Source organism: Cynocephalus volans, chromosome X, assembly GCF_027409185.1.
Source record: "Cynocephalus volans isolate mCynVol1 chromosome X, mCynVol1.pri, whole genome shotgun sequence".
Classification (NCBI taxonomy): Eukaryota; Metazoa; Chordata; class Mammalia; order Dermoptera; family Cynocephalidae; genus Cynocephalus; species Cynocephalus volans.
In genome coordinates, this window is record NC_084478.1 from 49,859,676 (window position 1) to 49,886,762 (window position 27,087).

At 36.6% G+C, this 27,087-nt stretch overlaps 1 protein-coding gene across 1 annotated transcript in view; it reads right to left on the bottom strand.

Annotated features, from left to right (window-relative positions):
* CFAP47 (cilia and flagella associated protein 47) overlaps window positions 1-27,087 on the bottom strand; it is a 578,552-nt gene that overhangs the window by 107,994 nt on the left and 443,471 nt on the right. Inside the window, 2 exon segments of the mRNA XM_063084619.1 lie at window positions 6,511-6,609; window positions 25,260-25,416. Coding sequence (XP_062940689.1) covers window positions 6,511-6,609; window positions 25,260-25,416 — 256 coding nt within the window.

Sequence of the window (27,087 nt, forward strand, 5' to 3'; positions counted from 1 at the left end):
GATGAGATGGGCTTTTAAATAAATTTTGAAGAAATGGACAGATATTTGGATGAATAGATGAAGGAAGATACCATGTTGATGGAGTTTGAATGTGTTGTCCCCTCCAAAACTCATGTGGAAATTTGATCTCCAGTGTGGCAGTGGTGGAAACTGATTGAGTCATGGGGGCAGATCCCTCATGAATGGATTAATACTCTCCCTGGGGGAGAGGGGATTAATGAGTGAGTTCTCACTCTATTAGTTCCCGTGAGAGCTCCTTACTTAAAAAGACCCTGGCACCTTCTCTCTCTCTCTTGCTTCCTCTCGCCATGTGATCTGCTTGTACCTGCCAGCTGCCTGCTGCTTTCTGCCATGAGTAGAAGCAGCCTGAGGCCTGTGCCAGATGGAGCTGTCCCAGAATTGTAAGCCAAATAAACCTCTTTTCCTCATAAATTACCCAGTCTTGTGTATTTCTGTTATAACAACACAAACGGACTAATACACATGTTTATGAACCAAAAGACTAAATAACCTAATATTTCTAAGATGCTAGTTGCCCCCAAATAAATCTATAATTTTAATGCAATTCAAATCAAAATCTTAGTAGGGGTGTGTGTGTGTGTGTGTGTGTCTTTGGAAATTAACAAGCTGATTCTAAATTCCTTATGTAAGCTCAAAGAATCTAGAATAATTATGAAAATCTTGAATACGAGAAAAAATGTGAAGGACTTATGTATCACATATCAAGACTTAATCATATAGCTATGATTAAGGCAATATGGTATTTATTGGTACAAGTGTAGATGAATAGAAAACTGGAACTCAATAGAGTCCAGAAATAGGCTCATATATATACTGCCACCTGATTTGGAAGAAAAGCACCATGACAATTCAATGAAGTATGGCTTTTTCCATAAATGATGCTAAAACAATGTGGTTTACATAGTGAATAAATTGAACCTTGACACCTACATCTCACCATATTGAAAATTATTGAGATATGTGTCAGGAAAGTAAACAATAAAGCTTCTAGATGAAAGAGGAATATATTCTCATGATTTTGTGCCCCATGCTATTGAGATTATTGCCAGTATATAAAGTCTAGATTTCAGATTAAGAGACTAACCTGAACAAGGTCAAATTCCTTTCCTGGAGGAAGACTGCATTCAATGATGGATTAATATGGGAGGTGGGGGACGGGGTGTATAAAATCCTAACCTCTTCATCCCAAATTGGGGCAACTCTGAAGAGCTATACTACCTTCAGTGCTCACTATTGTGTGAGCTGACATCTTTGTCCCCACTTTCTCTCTCTACTCAATCTTGTTTCATTCTCTTTCCTCAGTGGTGTTGATACTGAAAGCACTCCCTAATAAATTTCCTGCATGCTAGCATACTTCTCAGAGTCTACTTCCCAGGAAAACTGCTCTGCAACAGTGATACTGAACATACTTCCGAGTGAAACTTGGACAATTATTTTTAAATTTTATTTTATTAGTTTTTCACTGATGTTTTACAGCTGCCTTATAGTTATAGGAGTACTGTGTTATGGGTAAGAGTCCAAGCCCTAAATTCAAACACAAGCTCCAGCATTCACTGCCTGTGTGATCTTGAGCATAACTCCTACATATGTCATCAGTATACTCATCTCTAACATAAGGATATTAATAGAATCTATCTTAAAGAGTTGTTTTGAGGGCTAAATCCATTAATATTTATAAAGTGCTTTAAAAAGTTTCTGGCACAAAGTACATTGCTACTGCACCAATACCATACTGACTTAAGGACTACAGCTATATGATTAAGTCTTGATAGTTGTAACATAAATTCCTCATGTTTTTTCTCATGTTCAAGATTTTCATAGTTATTCTAGATCCTTTGAACTTACATAAGGATTCAAATCAAAATCTTAGTAGTAACACTGTTTTTCATTAAAATGATATTAAATAAATTAAGTAAATTATTATATAGGTAATGCAAAGGTATGCCAAAAATTGTGAAGGTACTATATGAATAACTAAATTTTGGAGATATTTTAAAAATAGAAATGCTGAAGAAGAGTAGAATACATAAAGGGTGAGGAATATTAAACGGGACAACAAGGTTGGGTAATTGAAAAATATCAATATAGATATAACTATAGATATAATTATCTACTCGTCCATAAGAAGTCATTTTCTAGAAAAGTGGCATTTACCAAGATACCAAGACTATTTCATGAACTAGTAATTTAGTCCCTATAAAATTAAAACCATTTGTCTAGTAACTGTTTCACCTAGAAAACAAATAGACTTCACAAGAAAAATTACTGTTCTTTGTATTTCAGAAATGTATTTTCTGGAATGTAACAGCAATTGTGCTAGATCTTGTTTTTTACAAAATGGAAGGAAACTAGGAGTTGGTCTTGGAGTTAACTTTTTTTCAATTATATAACTAATACTAATAACCTATACTTGTAGATAATTTCACTAGTTAGAAATTTCTTCACATATACAATTGTATTTTCTCATCAAAAAATCCTATTAGTTAAAACTCATTTTCATTTTTTAAAAATATCTAAAATGGGGTTCAGAGAATATGGAAACTAGCCCAAGCTAACATAGCTTATCCATGTTACAGTCAAGACCAGAACACAGATTTTTTTGACTACAAGCCTAATGTTTAGTACACAGGACACCTTCCTAAAATTATAGGTATAATTTTTTTTGCAAAGTAGCACCTTATTCTCTAGTGCTACAGTATACCATGTAATAATGCTAACCTTCTCCCCACCTCCCCTTTTAAGCATTTCAGCTGGAGGAACCAGGAAGATGGTACAACTAAGATTTATTTTCCTCAAGGGTTTAATCTTGATTTTGCTTCTGTAGCATTTGATTCCTTCCTTGCAAAAGAGAAAATGAATACTCCGTGTTTTATAAATTTATAGTTTTGCAGAAGGATGTCCTCTTAGATCACAATTCACCTACATTCTTGTCTTATTCTTGTTATTCTACCTAATTAAATATGTAGACAATATTAAGTTTTAAAGAGAAGATCTAGTAGGTTAAGGTTCTTCACTGACAGCAAGATCTTCTTTCCTTCCTGTCTACTTCTTGTCACCAGTTTTGAAAGATAACAGTAGGATCAGTGAACTTGCTAAAAACAAAAAGAAATATTTAGCTATGTAGAGCATAATATGAAACTCATTCTAAGGAAGAAAATTTCTAGAAAAGTATATTTCCTTAGAGCAATAAAGTGGATGCAAATGCGTTTTCCAATGCGAAAAACATAATATCAATTGCTAGAGTTCTAGACTAGGACAGTATCTAACTACATATAAATCCAATCTTATTAAACAACTTCATTAAGCACAAAGGAACTTAAAATTTCTGAAAGAAGTCAATATGAAGAATGGTTATAGAAAATATTTTTACCTGTGATCTTTTGTCACATATAGACCAAAATTTTGGTAAAATGAGGTTGAGAATGGAATGGTGAATAGTATAGCTACTACAATAGAATGAAGTAGCAGCATTTATACCTGAGGAACATATACTTATCTGCTTATACTTACAAGTCTTATCGGCTGTTGCTTCGTTTCCCTTTAATGCCTAGCATTTAATTGAATGTAATGGAATGCATTGTCACATCATACGGCAAGTGAGAGGGTACAAGTTTAGAACCTTCCTGTTGAATCAGTTCATCAGAAAGTAGCATTTTCAAAAGTATACTTCTTGGCCAGATGCATAAAGAAACTTCTGTTGAGCCCAGTGTTTCTCAAATTTATTTGAGCATAGATCTTAGTTGGTTTTTGTTTGTCTGTTTCTGTTTTTGTCTTTTTATAACACACTTAGGTACACACTGGTCAAGAATAAGATAATATTTTCAGTTCCCAAATATTTGCCAAGGAAAAATTCCATGTTGATGTAGGAAAACTTAGTTTTAAGGTTAATTTTTTTATAGTTAAAAATTTATTTTTATTAATATCCCTAGAGGTAATTTTTACAATATGGCCAATGGTACCTCAATGTCTCTAAAAAGGGCAATAGTAGTTTAAGAAGCCAAGCTCCCATTTCTATTGGACTTTTAATGCTTGTGTTCCCCAAATTATCAGTAAAACCCCCAAAGGACAAATATTACAGCATGTAAGAATATCAGAGCAAACAAGGAATTTCTAGAAAATAAACTAACTCCCTTGGAGATTTTATTATACAGAGCAGCAGGAAGCACATCTTGAACTGTCAAACCCACTGCAGGCAGGGTATGCATTGTGTATCTTAAAAACCAAGTCACTGAAGAAATTAGAGAAATCAAGTATCCAGCAGAGAACTGGTTTAAATTTGTAAACTACTTAGAGACAATAAGAATAATATAAATTATAATTAAGAAAGTACATTTAATTTCTATTTTCCAAGTTAGAAGACTTAAAATTGAGACAAAATTTTGGTCTCCATGTTGCATAGAAATTGCATTATATATGATTAGTAATTGGATTATTTAAAATAAAAGTCCTGCTACTGGAAGCATGAACTTTATTGGCATTTACAAATACTGTGCTTCAGAATATTGAGGAAATGAATGGTCCTGAGCAAGAAGAGTAAATATTATAAATATGTAATTCTCTGCAAATTTGTCTATGGGTTTACTGTAATTGCATTTGAACGATTATTGGGATTATTTTGGAACTTGATGAAAAGTTATTCTAATTTTTTTCCAGAGAAATAAATAGTGGTGAGAGGAAGTAAATGATTTAAAAGAAACTGGAAATAAATATAATAAAATAACAAAGCCATCAGATTTAAACTGTATGGCATTGGCATGAGACTTGAAATACAGACACATGGAACAGAATATTTATGATACAAATATAAGATGTCACATTGCAAAAATAAATAACAACACAATGATTGTCATTAATTCAACCAAAAATGGAAAATAAGCTAAGTAAATGAGGGGGGAATAAAATTAGATTGTAATTGCATAGGAAAAAAGCAGGATATGGATAAACTAAGGGAGGAAATAAAAAAGTTATCTACTACCTGTAACTCCTTCCCCATTAAAAATGAAGGAGAAGAAAAAAAGCAAAGATGAATTTTCAACTAATTTCATAATGTCAAAGGTCATTGAAAGTGTAGAATCAATGGATAAAATTTAAGAAAGAGAAAATGGTTCATATATTTAATGGATAAGTAAAATTAAGTATAAACAGACATATAAATAGTTGCTACAAATATAACAAAGTTATTATTTGGAATTAAGGTTGTTTTCAATTTTTTGCTAATACAAATAATGCAGAATCAAATATCTGTACATACATTAACCATATTTTGATTATTTCTTTAAAAGATCTCAACAGAATTGGGGTTTCTGGGTCAAAAGGATGATAATTTCAAATTTATTTGTATACATTACATAAAGTGCTGTCTAGAAACCATGCAGTGATTTGTTCTCCCACAATCACTGATTGTTCCAGTTTCACCACGGAAACATTAGCTGTGGTACTTTCATTAAAATACAAAACCAAAGAAAGAAAAGGAAAAGAAAACTTAGGTGGCTATTATCTAAATCAACATCTATTTGATTATTAGTGACATTGTATGTATTTTCAACCATTCTTTGGCCACCTGTACTTCCTCTTGTGTGAACTGTTGTTCATACTCCTTTTAATGTATTGCAAAGAAACAGAAAGCAAAACTCTAAAGTCAGACACAGGAGGGAGGTTCAGCTCTGCCATTATGCAACTGTTTTGATTGTGCGTAAGTTAATTTTCTGAATTGTAATTTCCTCAACTCAGTGAGAATAATAACAACACCTATATTATGGAACTGTTTTATTAAATGAGATGAATTAATGAGATTTAAGATACCTATATAAATAACTATAATAAATATAAAAGAAATTCATTAACCCATTTTTATTAGAATGTTAGTAGTGGTTATTGATTTCAATTAGTATTTTTGCATTAATTTTCTTAAGATAATTCACATTTTACTGTCAAAATTATTTTTTGTAATTTAAAAATATTATTTTTAAGCAAATTCATAATTTTGGGACTTTATATTTTTAAATAACTTTGTTATTTTTTAGATTTTTCTCTTATTCGTCAATATGCAGGTGGAGTGGTTAATATATAGAAGAAGAAGACGTGCCCTGTAATAAATTTGCAAGAAATCATTAACTTTGCAAAGATGCAAATATTTTTCATAAGTATTAGTCATTATAGCAGACTATTTGTAATTTTCTGAAATCTTCTTTGACTTGCATACTCATGTAGTAAGTGGTATGATATTCAACCATTCAAAATTTCAAAGACAATATATTTGGCAAGTCTTACTTATGTGCTATGGAATAAAAAATAATGCAAATGCAATGAGCATACATAAAGTTTATACTCTCCATGTTTTTCTATTAACTCACTAAAATTTGTTTCAAAATTTTAAAATTATATTTTCAATTTGTATTAAATATTTATTAAGACAGTAAACATATATTTCATTATGTCTGCAATATGGCAGCATATAAAATGACAGAATATAAAGTAGAAATCCTGTACCTTGCATGTGACTCAGAGGACTAAACCCAAAGGCAGAATTCTCATTGATGAAGCTATTCCAGGAGTGATCAATGACAAGATCCCTGGGCTCTTCCTGATCTAATTAAAAAACAAAGAGATATTACACCTGCATGTCACATTCAAGAAGAGAAACATCAATGGAAATGGAAATAGAATAAAATTCTCCTCTAATGGAAAACTTCACAGATGAATCTTTTTCAAAGTATATTTTAAAATAAAATTTAAATGGCATTTTTGGAGAACATATCTAGCAGTATAAATGGTTTTCTATATAATATTAAAAATATAAAATAAACTCATAAATTTTTGGAATTTTAATTTAAACTACTCAAATAACAAATATTGCTGAAAGCCTGTTTGAGCCCACCAACTAAAAATGGATTTTAGGGCTTAATATATACATATGCATAAATTCACATTTATAAAATGTTAACGAGTTTAAGACAATAAATACAAACATATTTATTAATTCTCTAAAAGAGGAGTAAGTTCTATTGATATTAAATATATGAGTTGATAGGGCTACATGTATACATTTCAAATGCAAATATATATACATTGAAGGGAACCCTAAAAAATACTTAGTAATAGAGATGTGTGATAAAAAGAAAAATGTTCTGAGACCATGGTGTAGAGATCAATGTTTCTAAAAGTGTAGTCTTCTGCCAACCTGCCTTAAAATACTTTGTGATGGTAGGGCCTTATCCCAGACCTAGAGAATCAGAATAACTGAGTATGGACCTAGGATTCTGAATTTTGATCTGCTTCCAGTGGGAGTTATTAATCAAGAATCAGGTAAAAGGATACTAAGCTACCTAAACAATATCTAAAATTAATTAAAGTATTGTAAGCAAGTAAAGTCTCAGAATATTCATGTGAAGAGTGATTATAATCATTCTACATCTACTTTTCCTTAGTACAAAAATGTTAGCTATTTGTTGTACGCAAAGTAAACTAAGAAAAGTAATCTAATTAAAGTAAAGTATAAGAAGACTTTTAATATATTTCTTACTCCAACTTCCCTGCCCATGAAAGGAATAAAATTCAGCACCACAAACGCAAGACAGCTCGCTGGAGAAGGTTTTTTATTCAGCGGGCACATCTGCTTTTATAGGGTTAGAAGAGAGCTGATAGGTTTGCTGAGGACACAGGGCATTCGGGGATTGGATGGATTGCGTTGCTAAGGGGCCAGGAGCAGGGAGCCTGTGCTGATTGGCATGTGATTTGCGCAGGCAGGAAGGTATTGTGGCGCCGGTGGGAAGGAGAAGGCGGAAGAGAAGGGTAGCCAGCGCCATGATGGGGCGCGGCCGAAAAAGTGTTCTCATATGACCTGATAGCCCATAAATCTCAAAATCTCCCAATACTGTTTATTCCTTAATTCAAATGTTTAAAATGTTGAATGTCTGAATTTGGGAGAAATTTTGAGGGTATGGGAGTTCTTACACCTATTTATTTCTCCTCTGATATATAAAGCCATGCTCGCCCTGATTGGCAATTTGCAATGATTATTACATATTTAACATAAATATTTATTCAACTCCAGATGTAGTTTCGATAAGATTCAAAGGGCCTCCAGGGACAAGATTTTCATAAACTAATTCTACCACGTGAAATGAAATGCACTGGGTGTTTTCTCTCCATGTCCCATAAGTGTGAATAATTCATCATATTTGTGCAATATTGTGTGCTTTATTACTTTCCAGCTGGTGAATGCTATGGTCATAATTAACCCGAAGTCAACAAGATGTCATCACAGTAATTTGTTTATATTGATCAACCCTCAAAATAGAAGTTGATTTTTGTAAAACTAATATATTAATTGGCATTCACATCATTATCCCTAGTGTTACTTTATTTTACTCTTTGCTAAACTATTGATGCCTAAAGCAAAATCCATTTTTATTTAAACATTTGAATCAGATCACTAATATTGCATTTAAATTTGGATTAAGTCAAAAGAGTGAATAATCGCCAGACTATAGCTATTTTATTAGAAAAGTAATCAAAAAAAGATTACATTGTGTAACAATACAGTAATAAAAACAAACAAGACAGCTACTTTGTATGAATTAATTACTACTTGATTCATTTATGCAACTTTCAGGCATATACTGAGATTTCACATATAGAATATCATACAAAAGCAAACACATTGTATGCATGTGTGTGTGTATATTTACACTCTCCAAAAGTGAGATAGCTTTGGAATGTGCATACAACAGTTTTCAGCACAAAACAGATGCTCAAATAGTCGGTGATTGTATATTTAACTGTTGCTTTATCAAAATGTATGCCAAAATGCAAATACTCATTTAAGAAGGAATAAAGCTATGACTTAAGGTAACATCTGACATGAACAAGCACACAAATTATTAGCAGGTTTGGAACATGGTTATATAAGCAAGAGTATCAACATCTAATGAAGATGTGTCCTTAAATTTGTAATATGAGCACATTATTTTATGATTTCTAATGTTTCAGCCCAGATCCTTTTTCCCTACTCATGTTTACCCTCCCTTTCTCCACCTTTATTCCCAAGTGAGTAGAGTGTAAACTTGAGAGATGGGGTCTCAGGCAGGGAACATAAGTACTGGTGAGAGAGGATTGTGAGAATTGAGTCCATGGATACCAGGAGTGAGCAAGGGCACATGTCCAGCCAAACAAGGGCATGACAAGAAGCCCAAGTATGTGTGGATAAGGCAAAGCCGGTGTCTGATGGTAGAGTAAAAAAGAGAAAGGAGAGACCAGAAAAGCTGAGAAAATGTGAAAGGAGTGGAAGTAGGTTAATTTTCAGAGTACTTTTGATAGGATGAAGGGAGAACTCTTCCCCTGAGATCCAAGAAGATGAAGCCAAGAGAGGGGCAAATACCATTGTTTAAGCCTTATTATTGGGCTTTAAAAGTACCATATTTGAGCAGATAACTTAGAATGACAGTTAGGTGGTATGGAAGAAGACAGTCAGACATGATTAATTCAAGACCCTGTTCTACCACTTACACATTGTACAGCTTTAGAGAATTTCTAAGTCTGAGGTTCCACATCGGAAAAGCGACAGTATTGATTTCCAAGAATTGTTTTGGTGGGAATGCATATTAGTACTGCCATTGTAAAAAACAGTATGGAGGTTCCCCCCAAAACAGAGCATAGAACTACTATATGATCGTGCAATCCCACTACTGGTGGTGTATATCCAATAGAAAGGAAATCAGTATGTTGAAGGGATACCGGCACTCCCATGTTTATTGCAGCATTATTCACAATAGCCAATATATGGAATCAACCTAAGTGTTCATCAGCAGATGAATGATTAAAGAAAATGTGGTATAGATACACAATAGAATACTACTCAGCCATAAAAAGAATGAAATCCTGTCATTTGCAGCAACATGGGTAAGCCTGGAGGACATTATGTTCAGTAAGCCAGGCACAGAAAGAGAAATACCACATGATCTCACTTATATATGGGAGCTGAAAAAAGTTGATCTCATAGAAGTTAAGAGTAGAGTAGTGGTTACTAGAAGCTGGGAAGGGTAGGGGAGAGGCGGATATAAGGAAAGGTTGGCTAAAGGGTGCAAAACTACAGTTAGATGGGAGGAAAATCTAGTGTTTGATAGCACAGCAGGGTGACTAGTTAACAATAGTTTACTGTATATTTTCAAATAGCTAAAAGAGAGGATTCTGAATGTTCTCAACACAAAGAAATGAGAAATGTTTGAGGGGATGGATATGCCAGCTACCCTGATTTGATCATTACACATTGTATACGTGTATTGAAATACCACACTGTACCTCATAAATATGTACAATTATTATAAGTCACAAAAAATTTTAAAAAGGTTAGGTACACTCATGTTTATAGAGCTCAGTGTGATACACAGCAGATTGTAACAAATCCTAGTTTCCCAGGCTATTTGAAAGCTTCTCTGTAGCATCTTGCTCCTCATGGGACTCATTAGTGGTCTACTATAGAGACATCTTTACTATTCTCAGGGTGTTTAGGCCATCGCCTCTGTAGCCATTCTATCTCATTAATCTTTTGAGGTTGGCATGCATTAAGATATGAATGGCCCCTTGAAACATGATTTTCTCTACACCTTGCCTTACGTAATGTTCAAGTGAAAGCTCTTTCACAGGCTTTCCCTGTTCCTGTTGTTGTTATAGTTTGTACATCTGTTTGCCTGCAAACTTCTGTTCCTAATCTGGTATATGACAGGAGATGTCCAAGACAAGTCAAGAACTACAGTCCAATTTTATAGGCATACCATGCCACCGGTAGGATATTTCTCCAGCAATCAAAAGCTTGGAATTATTACAAACTATTATTCTTTTTGGCAAATATGTATATTTATATTCCCTCATATGTCACAAAAAAAACATTTCTAAAGGTATCTTGAAAATATAAAACACAAAAGGAAAGTCATTAGAAGTAATTTTTTAGAAAGTTCAAAAAAGACTAGGGTCATAACCTGAAGTAAGGGATGAGATATAGCATGGTAATGTCACTTGTTCTCAATAAGCCAAAATGTTTTTCTAGCAGCCAGTGTATGAAGGAAAAATGAAGTGATATAATCACTCTCCACAGGATAAAAATTAAGGACTCAAAAGAGGCTACCATTCTTTCTGATAGTAACAACTGAAAGAAACTTCTTCCGAAGATTACACAAAAAAGACTGCAATGTAACAAGAAAGCCTTTGATAACATCCCCACCAACACATCCTGATGAATTCCTTAGAATATTTCTATGTCATCTGATTTTGTAGGTAAATGGCACCGCAATACAGTGAAATTCAATTAACGCAATTCTTAGTATGGTTGGGGGAGGATGTAGCAGATTTCATGTACTGAGTTATTGGCTCCTTTGATTTAATGAGTAGATTTTAAAGCATTCAAACAAATATTTTGCAAGTCTTTCCTGTAACTCTTTACTAATAGTATTTCTCTGGTGGAGCTTCTTGGTTTGGTATACACCGAGGTGAACAGTTAATGAGAAATGGTTCTGCCCAATTACTGAGAAGCCATGTGCAAAGTGATTCACTCAGAGACCTGGCTTTGCACACTTCCATTTTATCCTAGCTCCTTCATTTAATAGCTCTGTGATCATGAGCAGGTTGCCAAGCTTCTTTATTCCTCATTTAAAAAATATATTTAAAAACAGATATAATGCTTATTTCAGAGGATTACTGTCTTAGTTGAGGTTTCCTCAGAAGCTGTTATTTGGGAAGAGATCGCAGGAAATTCCAGTAGGGGAATACAGAAGTGAGTCAGAGATTGGAAGGAACCCCATGAATGGTGTATTATCAAGCAAATTGCTACTGTGGACAAATGAGGCTCAAGGCAGCTGGGGAACTCTTAGAACCAGAGCAGAACACACATGTCACAGGTATACTGCCCAGAGGCATGAGAACCGTGATATTTCTCCACTACCCCTGGCATCTGTTGAGGGAAAATGAACTCACTAGCACCTCCAGCCTGCCCTAGGTGGGCAGAGCAGACAGCTTGAGGAAACATTCAGAAGAGTTATAGTTATTGGCAGTTGGAAGATGGCCTGGATAAATAACAGTTGAATATTTGTTGTTTGGACATAAGTTAAAGAAATTATACAAATGAAGTGCTCGGTACAGCGTCTGTCATAAATTCCTTCTTAATAATTGGTAACAATTGTATATCACCTGAGTCAATCACAGCTGTGTATCACGTGTTCAATTACAAGTGAACCTTATGCCTTAAACAGAAATTGAATTAAAGGTCAGGTTCACATTTTCATGTAGAAATTGTGGAGCATAACAAGGATTTCTGCCTGAATGAAAGGCAAGCCACTTCACTCAGTAAATTCCTGCGAATGGGAACAACATTCTTAGGAAATAATTGTGAGTTTGTTGTAATGTGATAATAGTCCAGTGTGTGGCCAAGATCTTTAATTTCTGCTCCAAATAGCACAGCCACAATGATTTTAGCTTGGGCCTGTTTTAAAGTGGATATAACATAACACTCATCTGGGGTATTAAAAACATCAGAAATAGCAATTATTATGTGCCAATTAAAATAAATGAATAGGCACAAGCAGGAAGGGCACTGCTCGGGCCTTTTGCAGGCTTGAGGCTTTGTAGAGAACAGAAGGGAGTCAGAGAAGGAGGCAAAGGCTGTACAGGACTCTAGGCCTCCAGGCAGCAGCACAGGACAGGGGAGAAGGGAGGGGGCTGGGCTAGGGGGAGCGCAGCAGGGAGCTGGCCTCGGCCACCTTCTCCCCAGCCACCTCTACCTTCACTGTGTTTCTGAGTAAAGTGTCTTGCCTTCACCTTCCTTTCCCACCCCCCAGCCCAGGAAGATGGGGAGAAAATATATGTTAGAAAAGGTCTCTGAGGGGCCGGGGCCGCGCTGAAGGCGGCCAGCTGCCCTATTCAGGATTTGAGGTTTCAGGCCGGCATTAAAGAAGATTCCTGGGAGCGCCCGAGCCGCGCTGCGACTGAACAGCCCGAGGCGGCAGCGGCCGAGAACTGGGAAAGGCGGGAAACCAGAGACAGAGAGCAAGCACCCGACCTGGCACAGCACTGTGAGTGATCCCTGGCACAGCTCTGTTCGGGGGGTGGATGCCCACGCGGCTCCCGCCTGCACCACCAGGCCACTCACCGCCCGGTGCTGCCTCCATTTTCCCAGGTGCGGGCAGCTCCGCCCTGCTCGGCCATCACTGAGCCCTCCCACTTGCTGGCCTGGCGCCAGGCTTTCCGGAGCCTGCGGACCGGCCTTCGCTCCCACTCCCTCCGTGGTTCTCTGGCGGGCCTGGTGGCGGAGGGCGTCCCCCACCAGTGTCGGGAGGGCAAGGAGGTACCAGCGGGCCGACTGTCACTCCACCATACCCTGGACTCTGGCCCCAGGTAAACTCCCTGTTACTGGGAGGCAGATACCATCTGTGTGGCCACCAGTTTGGAAAAAAGCCTAACGAATTTCTGGTTCGGAATAGTGTGGTAGGAGAGTTCCCAGGTCCGCTTGAACCTGCCGGAGACCAGGCTGCAGGTGGGCGCTAGACTCGGTTTATACTGGGGGGATACAAAGGTGAACAAGACCCGAGAAAGATCTACACAGTGCTACAAAGGCACACAGAGAGACCGGTCATCTGTGCCCAGCAGAAACCTAGTAGACTTCCTGGGCGAGGCGGTGCCGAGCAGGGTCTTGAAGGCCCAGCTGATAGACGAGGGGTGCAGAAGACACGCCCCAGCCCAGCACAGTGCGCACAGAGTGGGGAGACGTGCGGCCAGGGAGGCGGAGACTCGACAAAAACCACACACCCGGTGGGGTCACTACTGCACGATCTAACAGCCTGGGCCAGAGCACACGGAACAGGGAGAAGTCCTGCACAGGAAGTGAAAGCTCAACAGAGATCACACACCCTGTGGTACGTGATCCACCAGCCCAGCAGAGTCCAAGCTGACCAGAAAGGTGGCTCCCCGGAGAAGCCCAAGACCCGAGGCAACCACACACACAAGGCACTAGAGGCCAACTGAGCAGTCACGGAGGGAGCCATACGAAATTGGCAACCACAGCAACATCCTAGTTAGTCATTAGTCTCAAACCGGTGGACTGTGAAACCCCCGGCCACAATGAATAAACACCAAAAAAAAAGATACCAGAAATACAAAAAATCAAGAAAGTACACCACCAAAAGTTAATAAATCTCAAACTCTAGATCCTATAGAACAAGAAGCCCTTGAAATGACTGACAAGGAATTTCGAGTGATAATTCTAAGGAAACTGAATGAGATACAAGAAAACTCAGCTAGACATCATGATGAAATGAGGAAAAGTATACAGGATCTGAAAGAGGAAATGTACAAGGAAATCAATGTCCTGAAAAAAATGTAGCAGAACTTGCTGAACTGAAGAAGTTATTCAACGAAATAAAAAACACAACGGAGAGTTTAACCAGCAGGCTTGTCGAAGTTGAAGAGAGAACCTCTGAACTTGAAGATGGGCTGTTTGAAATAACACAAGCAGACAAAAAGAAAGAAAAAAGAATCAAGGACATTGAAGAAAATCTGAGAGAGATATCAGACAACCATAAGCGATCAAATATCCGAGTCATGGGTATTCCAGAAGGGGAGGAAAATGGAGATTCCATTGAAAACATATTCAACAAAATAGTGGCAGAAAACTTCCCAGGTATAGGAAAAATCACAGATCTTCAGATCCAGGAAGCTCAACGATCTCCAAATGTATTCAACCCAAAAAGACCTTCTCCAAGACATGTCATAGTCAAATTGGCAAAACTCAGAGATAAAGAGAGAATCTTAAAAGCTGCAAGAGAGAAGCGTCAAATCACCTATAAGGGAGCCCAAATCAGGTTAACAACAGACTTTTCATCACAAACCCTAAAAGCTAGAAAGGAATGAGATGATATTTTCAAAATACTAAAAGACAAAGATTGCCAGCCAAGAATACTCTACCCTGCAAGGCTATCCTTCCGAAATGAGGGGCAAATAGTATATTTCTCCGACAAACAAAAACTGCGGGAGTTCACTACCACAAGACCACCCTTACAAGAAATCCTCAAGGGAGTACTGGGTTTGGTTCCTGAAAAATAACTACCACTGCCATAAAAACCCAAGAAAAATCTAAACCCGCTAGTATAATAAAAATGGCATTCATGAAGAGAAAACAAGCTAACAAAAACACTATCTACAACCTAAGGAACCAACAAACACAGAAAATAAACAGTAAATCAGAAAGCAAGGAACAAAAGACACTTAAGACAACCAAACAACCAATAAAATGCTAGGAATAAATCAACACCTTTCAATAACAACTCTTAATGTAAAAGGCTTAAATTCCCCAATTAAAAGACACAGACTGGCTGACTGGATCAAAAAGCAGGACCCAACTATATGCTGCCTACAAGAGACCCACCTCACCCATAAAGATTCACACAGACTAAGAGTGAAAGGATGGAAAAAGATTTACCATGCAAACAGAAAAGAAAAACGAGCTGGAGTAGCTATTCTTATATCTGACAAAATAGACTTTAAACTAAAAACCATAAAAAGAGACAATGAGGGACACTACGTAATGATAAAAGGACTGATCCATCAAGAAGACATGACAATCATAAATATGTATGCACCCAATGTTGGAGCAGCCAGATTTATAAAACAAACTCTATTAGACCTAAAGAAGGAAATAGACACTAATACCATAATAGCAGGGGACCTGAACACCCCATTGTCAATATTAGACAGATCATCTAGGCAAAGAATCGGTAGAGAAACACAAGATCTAAACAAGACTCTAGACCAATTGGAATTGGCAGATATCTACAGAACATTCCACCCAACAACCTCAGAATATTCATTTTTCTCATCAGCACATGGATCATTCTCCAGGATAGATCACATATTAGGTCACAAATCAAGTCTCAATAAATTCAAAAAAATTGGAATTATCCCATGTATCTTCTCAGACCACAATGGATTAAAACTAGAAATTAATAACAAACAAACCTCTGGAAACTACACAAACACATGGAAATTAAACAGCATTCTACTTAATGACATATGGGTCCAAGAAGAAATCAAGCAGGAAATCAAAAAATTTCTTGAAACTAATGAAAACAATGATACATCATACCAAAACCTGTGGGATACTGCAAAAGCAGTATTGAGGGGAAAATTTATTGCATTAAACGCTCACTTGAGAAGAATAGAAAGATGGCAAGTGAACAACTTAACACTTCACCTTAAAGAACTAGAAAAACAAGAACAATCCAAACCTAAAGTTAGCAGACGGAAAGAAATCATTAAGATCAGAGCAGAACTGAATGAAATTGAAAACCAAAAAACAATTCAAAAGATCAACGAATCAAAAAGTTGGTTTTTTGAAAAGATAAATAAAATTGACAAACCATTAGCATGGCTAACAAAAAAAAGAAGAGAGAAGACTCAAAGAACAAAAATTAGAAATGAAAAAGGCGATATTACAACTGATTCATCTGAAATACAAGGAATCATTCGAGACTACTATAAACAACTATACGCCAACAAATTTGAAAATCTGGAAGAAATGGATAAATTTCTGGACACACACAAGCTCCCAAAACTGAACCGTGAAGACGTAGAACCCTTGAACAGACCAATAACAATATAGGAGATTGAAGCTGTTATCAGAAGGCTCCCAACAAAGGAAAGCCCAGGACCAGATGGATTCACAGCAGAATTTTACCAAACATTCAAAGAGGAATTGACACCGATTCTTTACAAACTATTCCAAAAGATTGAAACGGACGCAAATCTCCCAAACTCATTCTATGAAGCAAACATCATCCTGATACCAAAACCAGGTAAAGATATAACCAAAAAAGAAAACTACAGGCCGATATCCTTGATGAATATAGATGCAAAAATCCTCATTAAATTACTAGCAAACAGAATACAGCAACACATACGTAAAATTATTCATCACGATCAAGTGGGATTCATCCCAGGGATGCAAGGTTGGTTCAACATACGCAAATCAATAAATGTGATACACCATATTAATAAACTCAAACACAAGGACCATATGATCATCTCTATAGATGCTGAAAAAGCATTTGATAAAGTTCAGCACTCATTCATGACAAAGACCCTCTATAAGTTAGGTATAGAGGGAAAGTATCTCAACATAATTAAAGCCATATATGCCAAACCCACAGCCAATATCATCCTGAATGGGGAAAAGCTGAAAGCTATTCCTTTAAGAACAGGAACTAGACAAGGATGCCCACTCTCACCACTCCTATTCAACATAGTGTTGGAAGTACTAGCCAGAGCAATCAGAGAAGAGAAGGAAATAAAGGGCATCCAGATTGGAAAAGATGAAGTCAAACTGTCCCTGTTTGCAGATGACATGATCCTATATATCGAACAGCCTAAAACCTCTACAAAAAAACTGCTGGAATTGATAAATGATTTCAGCACAGTAGCAGGATACAAAATCAACACTCAAAAATCAGTAGCATTTCTTTTCTCCAATAGTGAACATGCAGAACGAGAAATCAAGAAAGCCTGCCCATTTACAATAGCCACCAAAAAAATAAAATACTTAGGAATTGAGTTAACCAAGGAGGTGAAAAATCTCTATAATGAGAACTACAAACCACTGCTGAGAGAAATTAGAGAGGATACAAGAAGATGGAAAGATATCCCATGCTCTTGGATTGGAAGAATCAACATAGTGAAAATGTCCATACTACCCAAAGTGATATACAGATTCAATGCAATCCCCATCAAAATTCCAAAGACATTTTTCTCAGAAATGGAAAAAACTATCCAGACATTTATATGGAACAATAAAAGACCACGCATAGCCAAAGCAATGCTGAGCAAAAAAAAATAAAGCTGGAGGCATAACACTACCTGACTTTAAGCTATACTACAAAGCTATAATAACCAAAACAGTATGGTACTGGCATAAAAACAGACACACTGACCAATGGAATAGAATAGAGAATCCAGAAATCAACCCACACACTTACTGTCAGCTGATCTTTGACAAAGGCACCAAGCCTATTCAGTGGCGAAGGGACTGCCTCTTCAGCAAATGGTGCTGGGACAACTGGATATCCATATGCAGGAGAATGAAACTAGATCCATACCTCTCGCCGTATACTAAAATCAACTCAAAATGGATTAAGGATTTAAATATACACCCTGAAACAATAAAACTTCTTAAAGAAAACATAGGAGAAACACTTCAGGAAATAGGACTGGGCACAGACTTCATGAATACGACCCCAAAAGCACAGGCAACCAAAGGAAAAATAAACAAATGGGATTATATCAAACTAAAAAGCTTCTGCACAGCAAAAGAAACAATTAAAAGAGTTAAAAGACAACCAACAGAGTGGGAGAAAATATTTGCAAAATATACATCTGACAAAGGATTAATATCCAGAATATATAAGGAACTCAAACAACTTTACAAGAAGAAAACAAGCAACCCAATTAAAAAATGGGCTAAAGAGCTAAGTAGGCATTTCTCTAAGGAAGATATCCAAATGGCCAACAGACATATGAAAAAATGCTCAACATCACTCAGCATCCGGGAAATGCAAATCAAAACCACATTGAGATACCATCTAACCCCAGTTAGGATGGCTAAAATCCAAAAGACTATGAACGATAAATGCTGGCGAGGCTGTGGAGAAAAAGGAACTCTCGTACATTGTTGGTGGGACTGCAAAATGGTGCAGCCTCTATGGAAAATGGTATGGAGGTTCCTCAAACAATTGCAGATAGATCTACCATACGACCCAGCTATCCCACTGTTGGGAATATACCCAGAAGAATGGAAATCATGAAGTCGAAGGTATACCTGTTTCCCAATGTTCATCGCAGCCCTCTTTACAATAGCCAAGAGTTGGAACCAGCCCAAATGCCCATCATCGGATGAGTGGATACGGAAAATGTGGTACATCTACACAATGGAATACTACTCAGCTATAAAAACGAATGAAATACTGCCATTTGCAACAACATGGATGGACCTTGAGAGAATTATATTAAGTGAAACAAGTCAGGCACAGAAAGAGAAATACCACATGTTCTCACTTATTGGTGGGAGCTAACAATTAATATATAAATTCACACACACACACACACACAGACACACACACACACACACACACACACACACACAAACCGGGGGGGGGAGAAGATATAACAACCACAATTATTTGAAGTTGATATGACAAGCAAACAGAAAGGACATTGTTGGGGGGGAGGGGGGGAGGGTGAAGGGAGGGAGGTTTTGGTGATGGGGAGCAATAATCAGCCACAATGTATATCGACAAAATAAAATTAAAATAAAAAAATGAATAAATTTAACAACATATCAGAAATGTAGACAAGCCTTTATTTATTTATTTATTTATTTTTACATAATACTAAATATTTACTGAAAATTGACATTGTGCTAAACACTTTACATACACTTTCTTTTCTAGTTCTAATAATCCAGTAAAGGTGATTCTATTATTACCTGGATTTATATTTGCTGAATTTGATGCTGAGAAAGATTTATGAACTCAAGTTGGGTGTCATTAGAATTGCTTACAGTTTAAAAGCACAGTGTTAAATTTCCACATCTAAACCATTTCATTGCTGGCCACAAATAATTGACCACTTTAATGAATAATGTAGTTATTCCTGGCTATATACAAAACATACTGAAAAGATCAAATTAGATTGAATTCATAAAAGCTACAGTCTGAATTCTGAACCTGTGAACAGAATTTCAGAATCTCACAGTTTGAATAGAGATCACATAGTCAAACTTCCTTACTTTTCAGATAACAAAATTAAGTCCAGGGGAATACTCAGTGGCTTGTTATAGATCAAACAGCAAATTAGTAAGGGACCTGAGACTAGAACACTATTCTATAGATTCTTAGACCAATACTTCTAATGCATTACAAAAAAAAAAAGAGACCAAAACCCAAATTCCCAAAGCCAGAGCAAAACAAAAATAAATTTAAATAAATTAAAAATTAATATCAAGATGGACTGGAAAAAATCTTCCATTTAAAATCCATTTAAAAGAGAAAAAGAAATAAAACAACAACAAAATCCACTTAAGGTGGAAACTTTTTGTGTGCAACTGTCCAGTTTAGGGATCTGAACCCTTGACCTTGCTGTTATAATACCACACTCTAACCAACTGGGCTAACTGGCTAGGCCAAGGTGGAAACTTTTTTATATTGAATCATAATTGATTATACATATTTTTGGGGTTCAATGTTGACACATGTTGATCAAATCAATATTACTAGTATACATATTGTTACAAATTGTATGTATTCTTAATGCCCCTTGTCTGATCACTCTCTATCCCCCTCTCCCTCCCCCTTCCCACAACTGATAACCCTAGATTTCTTCTCTCATTCTGAAAGAGTAATGGTTACTCTGTTGATTTGTTGCCTAGATGATCTGTCCAATGCTGAGAGGTGTGTTCAGGTCCCCCAATATTATCATAGAGCAGATGCATCTTCTGTTACTCTAGAATGGGATTTGTGGAGAGAGATGTCCTCTTCTTTATTTCTGCTGGTGACTCTCCTTGTGTCAATGCACTCTAGTGGCTGGTGGACCATCTGTGTGGTGGTTGTGACATCTGGCCACTTTTGCAGCAGCTGTGGTTACTGCGGTGGCTGTGGTGGGCCACCCTCACAGAAGTGATGTTTTTGGCATGCTCCTTGGTGCTGGCAATGTGCCTGGTTGTGTGGGGGGCTCTGAATCCTAACTCTATGCCTCGGGTCCCTGGGTGGGCCCCAGGGCGCTGGCACAGTATGCCAGGTTGTGGGAGTGGGGTCTGCTCCCTTACTCCATCCCTCAGGTTCCCTGGAGGGCCCAGAGGCACTGGTGGTGTGCCTGGGCTGGAACTAATTTTTTGTCCTTTGCTTACTTCTAAAATGGGGGAACTTCCTGTGGGAACCAGTACTTGAGCTGTGTTGGTTGAGCTAAATTGCTGCTTTGCTGCTGTTTCTCTAGGGAAGGCTTTTTATGCAGCTCAGGGTTTAATGGTTGACCTTATAGGTACTTCTGGCTCTCCAGAGACCTGATGCACCTGGGTTGTGTAGAAACTCTGATCTGGGCCTGAATCTTTTCATCAAACTGCAACCCATGCAGTTCTATATTCCTGACCAGTTTCCTCTGAGTGGTCCTGTGCTGATGGGGACAGATCAGCTGTCCTTGCCATGCCCCAGTGTTCTCCCAGTGGGCCTGTCTCCCACACCACCTGTGCTCCAAACACTTCCCATGTGACGGGCCTTGTGCCAGTCCCCTGCGATGACTCACCAGCCGCTGAATGGCTCCTTTTTTTCAGTTGTTTTGGCTCCTCACTCCTGTGTGGGTCCACAAGAACCCTACTAGTTGTCTTGCTGTCCTGGGGGCCACCAAGGGCCCCATCTCCCCTGCTGCCTCCAACCAACTCCATCCAAAGGGCACGGCTATGGCTTTTGTTGGCTCCTGCTCCATGTGCTCAGCAGCTTCAGCCTTAAAGTGGCCATGGCCTGAAACACTCCAAGCAGTTTTTCTTTCTCTCATTGTGGCTTCTCCTGCCTTCATGAACTCCATAGGTCTCTCCTCCTCTTCCCCTGAGCTCTAGCAGCCCCAGCTTGGCTGATGTTGCTTTTTTATAGTTGTAAATTGGCTGATTTGTGGGAGAGACTGACACTGGGAACTGTCTATTCCTCCATCTTGACTGGAGGCCTAGATAAGCCTTTAAAAACATTTGTTTACATAACATAGCACAGTTGTTTGAAAAAGAAGTATTCTGGACACATGAAACATTAAAAATGTTTGGTAAAGAAACAGATTCTTTCTCAGAGACTTTTGGGAAAATTCCATGAATACACTGTGTACTTTCTTGCCATCTGTGGTAGTGGACTTTTCCATTGCTACTGGCTTAAATTATCGATGCTTTTCTTCTCAGTTCCAGTCTGCCTCCACCCCCGCCCCCCCCCCCAATCCATATCCATTGTCCATATTTCTAGAGTTAAACTTAAATGCAGGTCATAAAACACAGAAAATCTTTTGAACACTCTCACTTCCTGGAAGATAAAACCTGGAGTCCTCATCATAATATTTCAGGTTTTTGCAATTTCCTGACATATCTCCTCTCTTTTGCTTTTCTTTCTCCCTATATCTTTCTCTCTCTTTTATAGATAGATAGATAAATGATAGAAGATACATAGATATCTTTCAAAATTCACTATTTTTCCAAGGCAGCATTTTTAGTATTTCAAACTCATTATGAAATGTCTGGATTACCCAATTCTCTAATGTTCTTTTTCCTGCTAATATCTTGACTATTTCCATTTTTAACACCTCTCCCCAAAATAATGCCCTGTGATATTTATAGGATCTTTGACACTTTATTTGTACTTTGTATTGTCTTTAAGTTGTGGGAATTTTAATATTTTATTTGTGGTCTGGTCATTCAACAGACGAGAATCAAAGGCCTACCCTGTCCTATCTGCTATACAAGTGACTAATACACAGACCCTACCCACAAATATCCCAGAAATATTGTGGGAAAAATGAATATTATCTGCAATAATTGTGACAATAATTTAAATCAAGCTGTGTATAAGCTGCCATGCTAACCAGTAGGAGAAGCAATCATTTCAGGCTTAGCACAGGAAAAAGGGGGGGGGGGAGAGAGAGAGACAGAGAGAGAGAGAGAGAGAGAGAGAGATATGAGGAATGCAAGATCCACAATGCTATCAGATCCCTTACACCAGCAACTAACCTCTTGGTGATCTATTATGTCTTGCTATCAACTTCCCCAAGGGGTTTCTGTGAATTCTGTAGCATCTTCAGGAATATTTACATCTTCTTTTGAAAGATAGAAAGAGATAGCATAGTCCTATCATGAAATAATTTTGAAATTTACAAATATTTAAATGAGAAGGTATTAATTTAGTACCTTTTATAATGAGTATATCTGCTATATATGTTAAATATATTTATTCTCCTCATCAGTAATCTGTCCCTGTAGACCTTCAACAATTCAGGTCAAATTATGTGGCTTAGTCACCAAGGAATATGAGCACAAGAAGATAAGTAGGTGACACCTCCAAAATAAGAGTCCACAAATGGGAGAAGGAGAAGGATATGACAGACTGGGTGATCTCATCACTGAGAAAAGAGAACAATGATCCTTTTCATGTAGGAGAGGGAGACAGAAAAAGGGGTCTAGGATATCAGAGGTCAGTGATTTTCTTTACCTCCAGTCTCCTCAGATTGAAAAAAGGAGAGAAACTGAGAGCCTGAACATTTACCCAAGAAAGAGTGAGTTTACTTATAAAGACTGTTTGAATTGCAAAATGACTGGTAAGTGTTTAATTGTCAAGCTTACTATGTTTTCCTACTACATAGCAGAAAGAATTTTAGACCAATTTTAGAAAATCAAGAAGCCACAAATTATTTCACAATTTATTTTTAATGTTAAAATCTTGATCCAAGTACATTTTTATAATACTCACATAGTTATGAAGTAATTTGGCTGCACTTGCCCTGAAAATTTCATTCCCTGGAAATATCCGTTGATCTGTTTTGTATACTCCCATACCAGGAATTCTGAGCAGTGCAATTCATACAAATTTCACAAACGTATTTTTTTGGGGGGGGGGTGCCTGTCTAAATTTATGGTTTTCAATCCTAGTCCAACACAATACCTTTTATATTTGAATTTTGTCAGCTCCATTCTCCTTTCCCTCTTAACAATTATTCCAAACCACTATTCCATTCTTCAAATTCCCTATTATGTCTCCTTTCCTCAGCAGATGAAAATGTAAACATGACTGCTCTCAATTCCAAAGCCCTTCTACTACCTGCCAATTAATCTGTATTCACATTTGTTTTATCTTACCCCCATCTGCTCAAAGGAAGAAATGTCCCTCTTGTTCATGATTCTTCCTTCTAACTTGACTCTGATCCCAGTCTTCCCACAGCCTTAGCCCACTAATTAAACCTTACCCCCCTTATGCCTTTAACTCCTGCTCAACCCTGCCTTCTCCCTTCTGCTTTTACATATGCCCAATTCTCTTCCATATTGAATTGCTGACTTCCTTGAGCCTGCAATCAATTTTTACTAAATACTGCATGTCTCTCCTCAGCACAGCCAAAATTTTTATGAGGAAATTTTACATGAGGCGACACTACTTTCTTAATTTTTGAAATTATTTCATACCAAGAGCATGAAGAAATAATCAGGAAAGACCAAAACTCCAACAGGTGAATGATACAATATTCAGCTTTAGCATTAATCAAAAAATAGTAAATTTGCAATGATAATAATATATAATTTCCCCTCAAACTGATGGAGATTAAGGAGAATGTTACTATTCAGTGTTTTACAAGGTTCAAAATAGGTAATGTCTACAATATAATCCTGATGGCAGCATGAATTGCAACAGTACGAAGGTACTTCCAAAAGTTCCTGGAAAAATAGCATTAACATCTAATACAACCTTTCCATGAGTTTTTAAACTACCCTCATATAACCATTGTGATTGGTTATTTGTATCAAAAGCCTTAACATATGTATAACTTTAGCCCAACAATTGTACTAGCAATAGTTTCAGTAGAAGTAGCAATAACAGTTGAAAAGATAGATTAGAAATGTCTAATATTAGATTTAAAATGCATTTCAGAAAACTCATGCATTAGTTATTTTCTCTGACTCACATTATTTCGACATTTAGTACAAAGTGATCAAATACTTCACACAGTCTGATTTAAAAACATACATCTTCAATATGACATGAAAAAAAAGAACAAGGTTGGTTGGAACCAAAATTTAATCCAAATATACAGTTTATTAAGAAAAGTAGGGAAGGAAACAAAATCATAGCACTAGAATTTTTATAAATTTATGAGGAATAAGCATTGGCATATTTCGATAACATCATAATAATCTTACAAATTTACTAATTTACATATTTGGATTTATGGATAAAATGGAAGAACTTGACTTGGTACATAGATACCTAATTCTAATTCTGGTTCCACCATTCAAAGCTGTGATTTACACCGAGATGCTTCATCTCTCAAAACTTATGTCTTCTCTTTCAAAAAATGATGCTGTTGAGCTAACGTATCTCTATAGTGTCCATTGGTTCTAAATCGTTTTGATTCTATGATAAAATAAGCTTGATTAATATCTAAAAAATAATATGTAAAATGTAAGGAAAACAACTTACTTGTTAGTATGACATTGATAAAAATGTCTTCCTTGGTGGGATTTTTGAAAGGTATCATGATACATGATTGAAGACCAAGGTATGTGGTTACTTTTTCTGTGTCCATAGGCTGGGGAAACAGTCCTGCTCCAGAGAGGTAGAATTTCCATTCTTTAAACTGTTTGAAGACAAACATTCATAACATATCTGTCCTAACTGCATACATTTTATTTGCAACACTTAATAAATGTAATATACATAAAAATTTGACAGATAAGAAAAGTTTTGTCAATATTTAACATGCATTGTTCTATTTTTCCTTTGTTTGCCAGATTCCTTTTGATTTTTTTGAAAAATCACCCTACGTGTTTTTACATTGAAAACGAAAAGGACAAATGACCAATATTCAAATATTAAACATTCTTCAATGTATATAAGGTTATCTGTAGCTGCATAAAACAGAAATTTTAATTAAAAAAACCTCGCAGTTCTCCTCAAGGATTTAAAAAAAAATAAATTTGTCTAACAAACTGGGTATTTAACACAGCATGAAGTTTCTAAAATTTTAGGGTGAATTTCAAATAAAATTCAGATAGCTACCACCTACAGGCAGAGTAGGTGAGACATGGATTGAAGTCCCATTAAAAGGAAATGTGTACAACTTCATGCCATATTCTTTATCCCCATCACCCAGTACAGTGTATTTTGTGTTATCAAATGATATGAACAAATGGCTCAAAAATTTTTTGAAGGAGACTGAATGTGGCTACTGTTTTTACCTGGGTTTCCTAAGTCTGTAAAATTCTGTTCAAAAATGTTCTCTTTGTGTTCATTTAGAATGAAAGTCCTTTGAGAGTACAGTAGTCAGTGACCTGCTTCTAGGTATTTTATATTTCTGCTTCAATCATTTTGCTTTATTCATCTTCAATGTGAATAAAGACGCCATTGAGAAAAGTCAATGAACAATGTCCTTGTTTATAATTTCTCAAACTACATAGATGTTTCCAAGCTTAAATTACAGATAAAGAAACTTGCTTTAAGATGGTTTCAAATTAAAATAGGTGGTGACAGGAAGTCCATAAAATAAGGTCTCTTAGTAGAGGATGAAAGGCAAATTTTATCCACATATTATCTTCAAATGAGTATATTACTATTAGTCACAGATTCTACTAGCATAACGTAAGTTCACTTTATTTTCAATTATGATGTCCTGATTTTATCTCACATAATTGACTGACTTAAATAAAAATTAATTAAATAAGCAACTGATTGAAGTAAATTATTTACTTTTTGGCTATTTTATAAAAATAAATCCTAAATAACAGTAATCAGGTTACTTTATTTTTTTTTATTTTTTATTTATTTATTTTTTTAAATTTTATTTTGTCGATATACATTGTAGCTGATTATTGCTTCCCATCACCAAAACCTCCCTCCCTTCTCCCTCTCCCCATCCCCCCCAACAATGTCCTTTCTGTTTGCTTGTTGTATCAACTTCAAATAATTGTGGTTGTTATATCTTCTTCCCCCCCCCCCCGGTTTGTGTGTGTGTGTGTGTATGTGTGTGTGTGAATTTATATATTAATTTTTAGCTCCCTCCAATAAGTGAGAACATGTGGTATTTCTCTTTCTGTGCCTGACTTGTTTCACTTAATATAATTCTCTCAAGGTCCATCCATGTTGTTGCAAATGGCAGTATTTCATTCGTTTTTATAGCTGAGTAGTATTCCATTGTGTAGATGTACCACATTTTCCGTATCCACTCATCTGATGATGGGCATTTGGGCTGGTTCCAACTCTTACCTATTGTAAAGAGTGCTGCGATGAACATTGGGGAACAGGTATACCT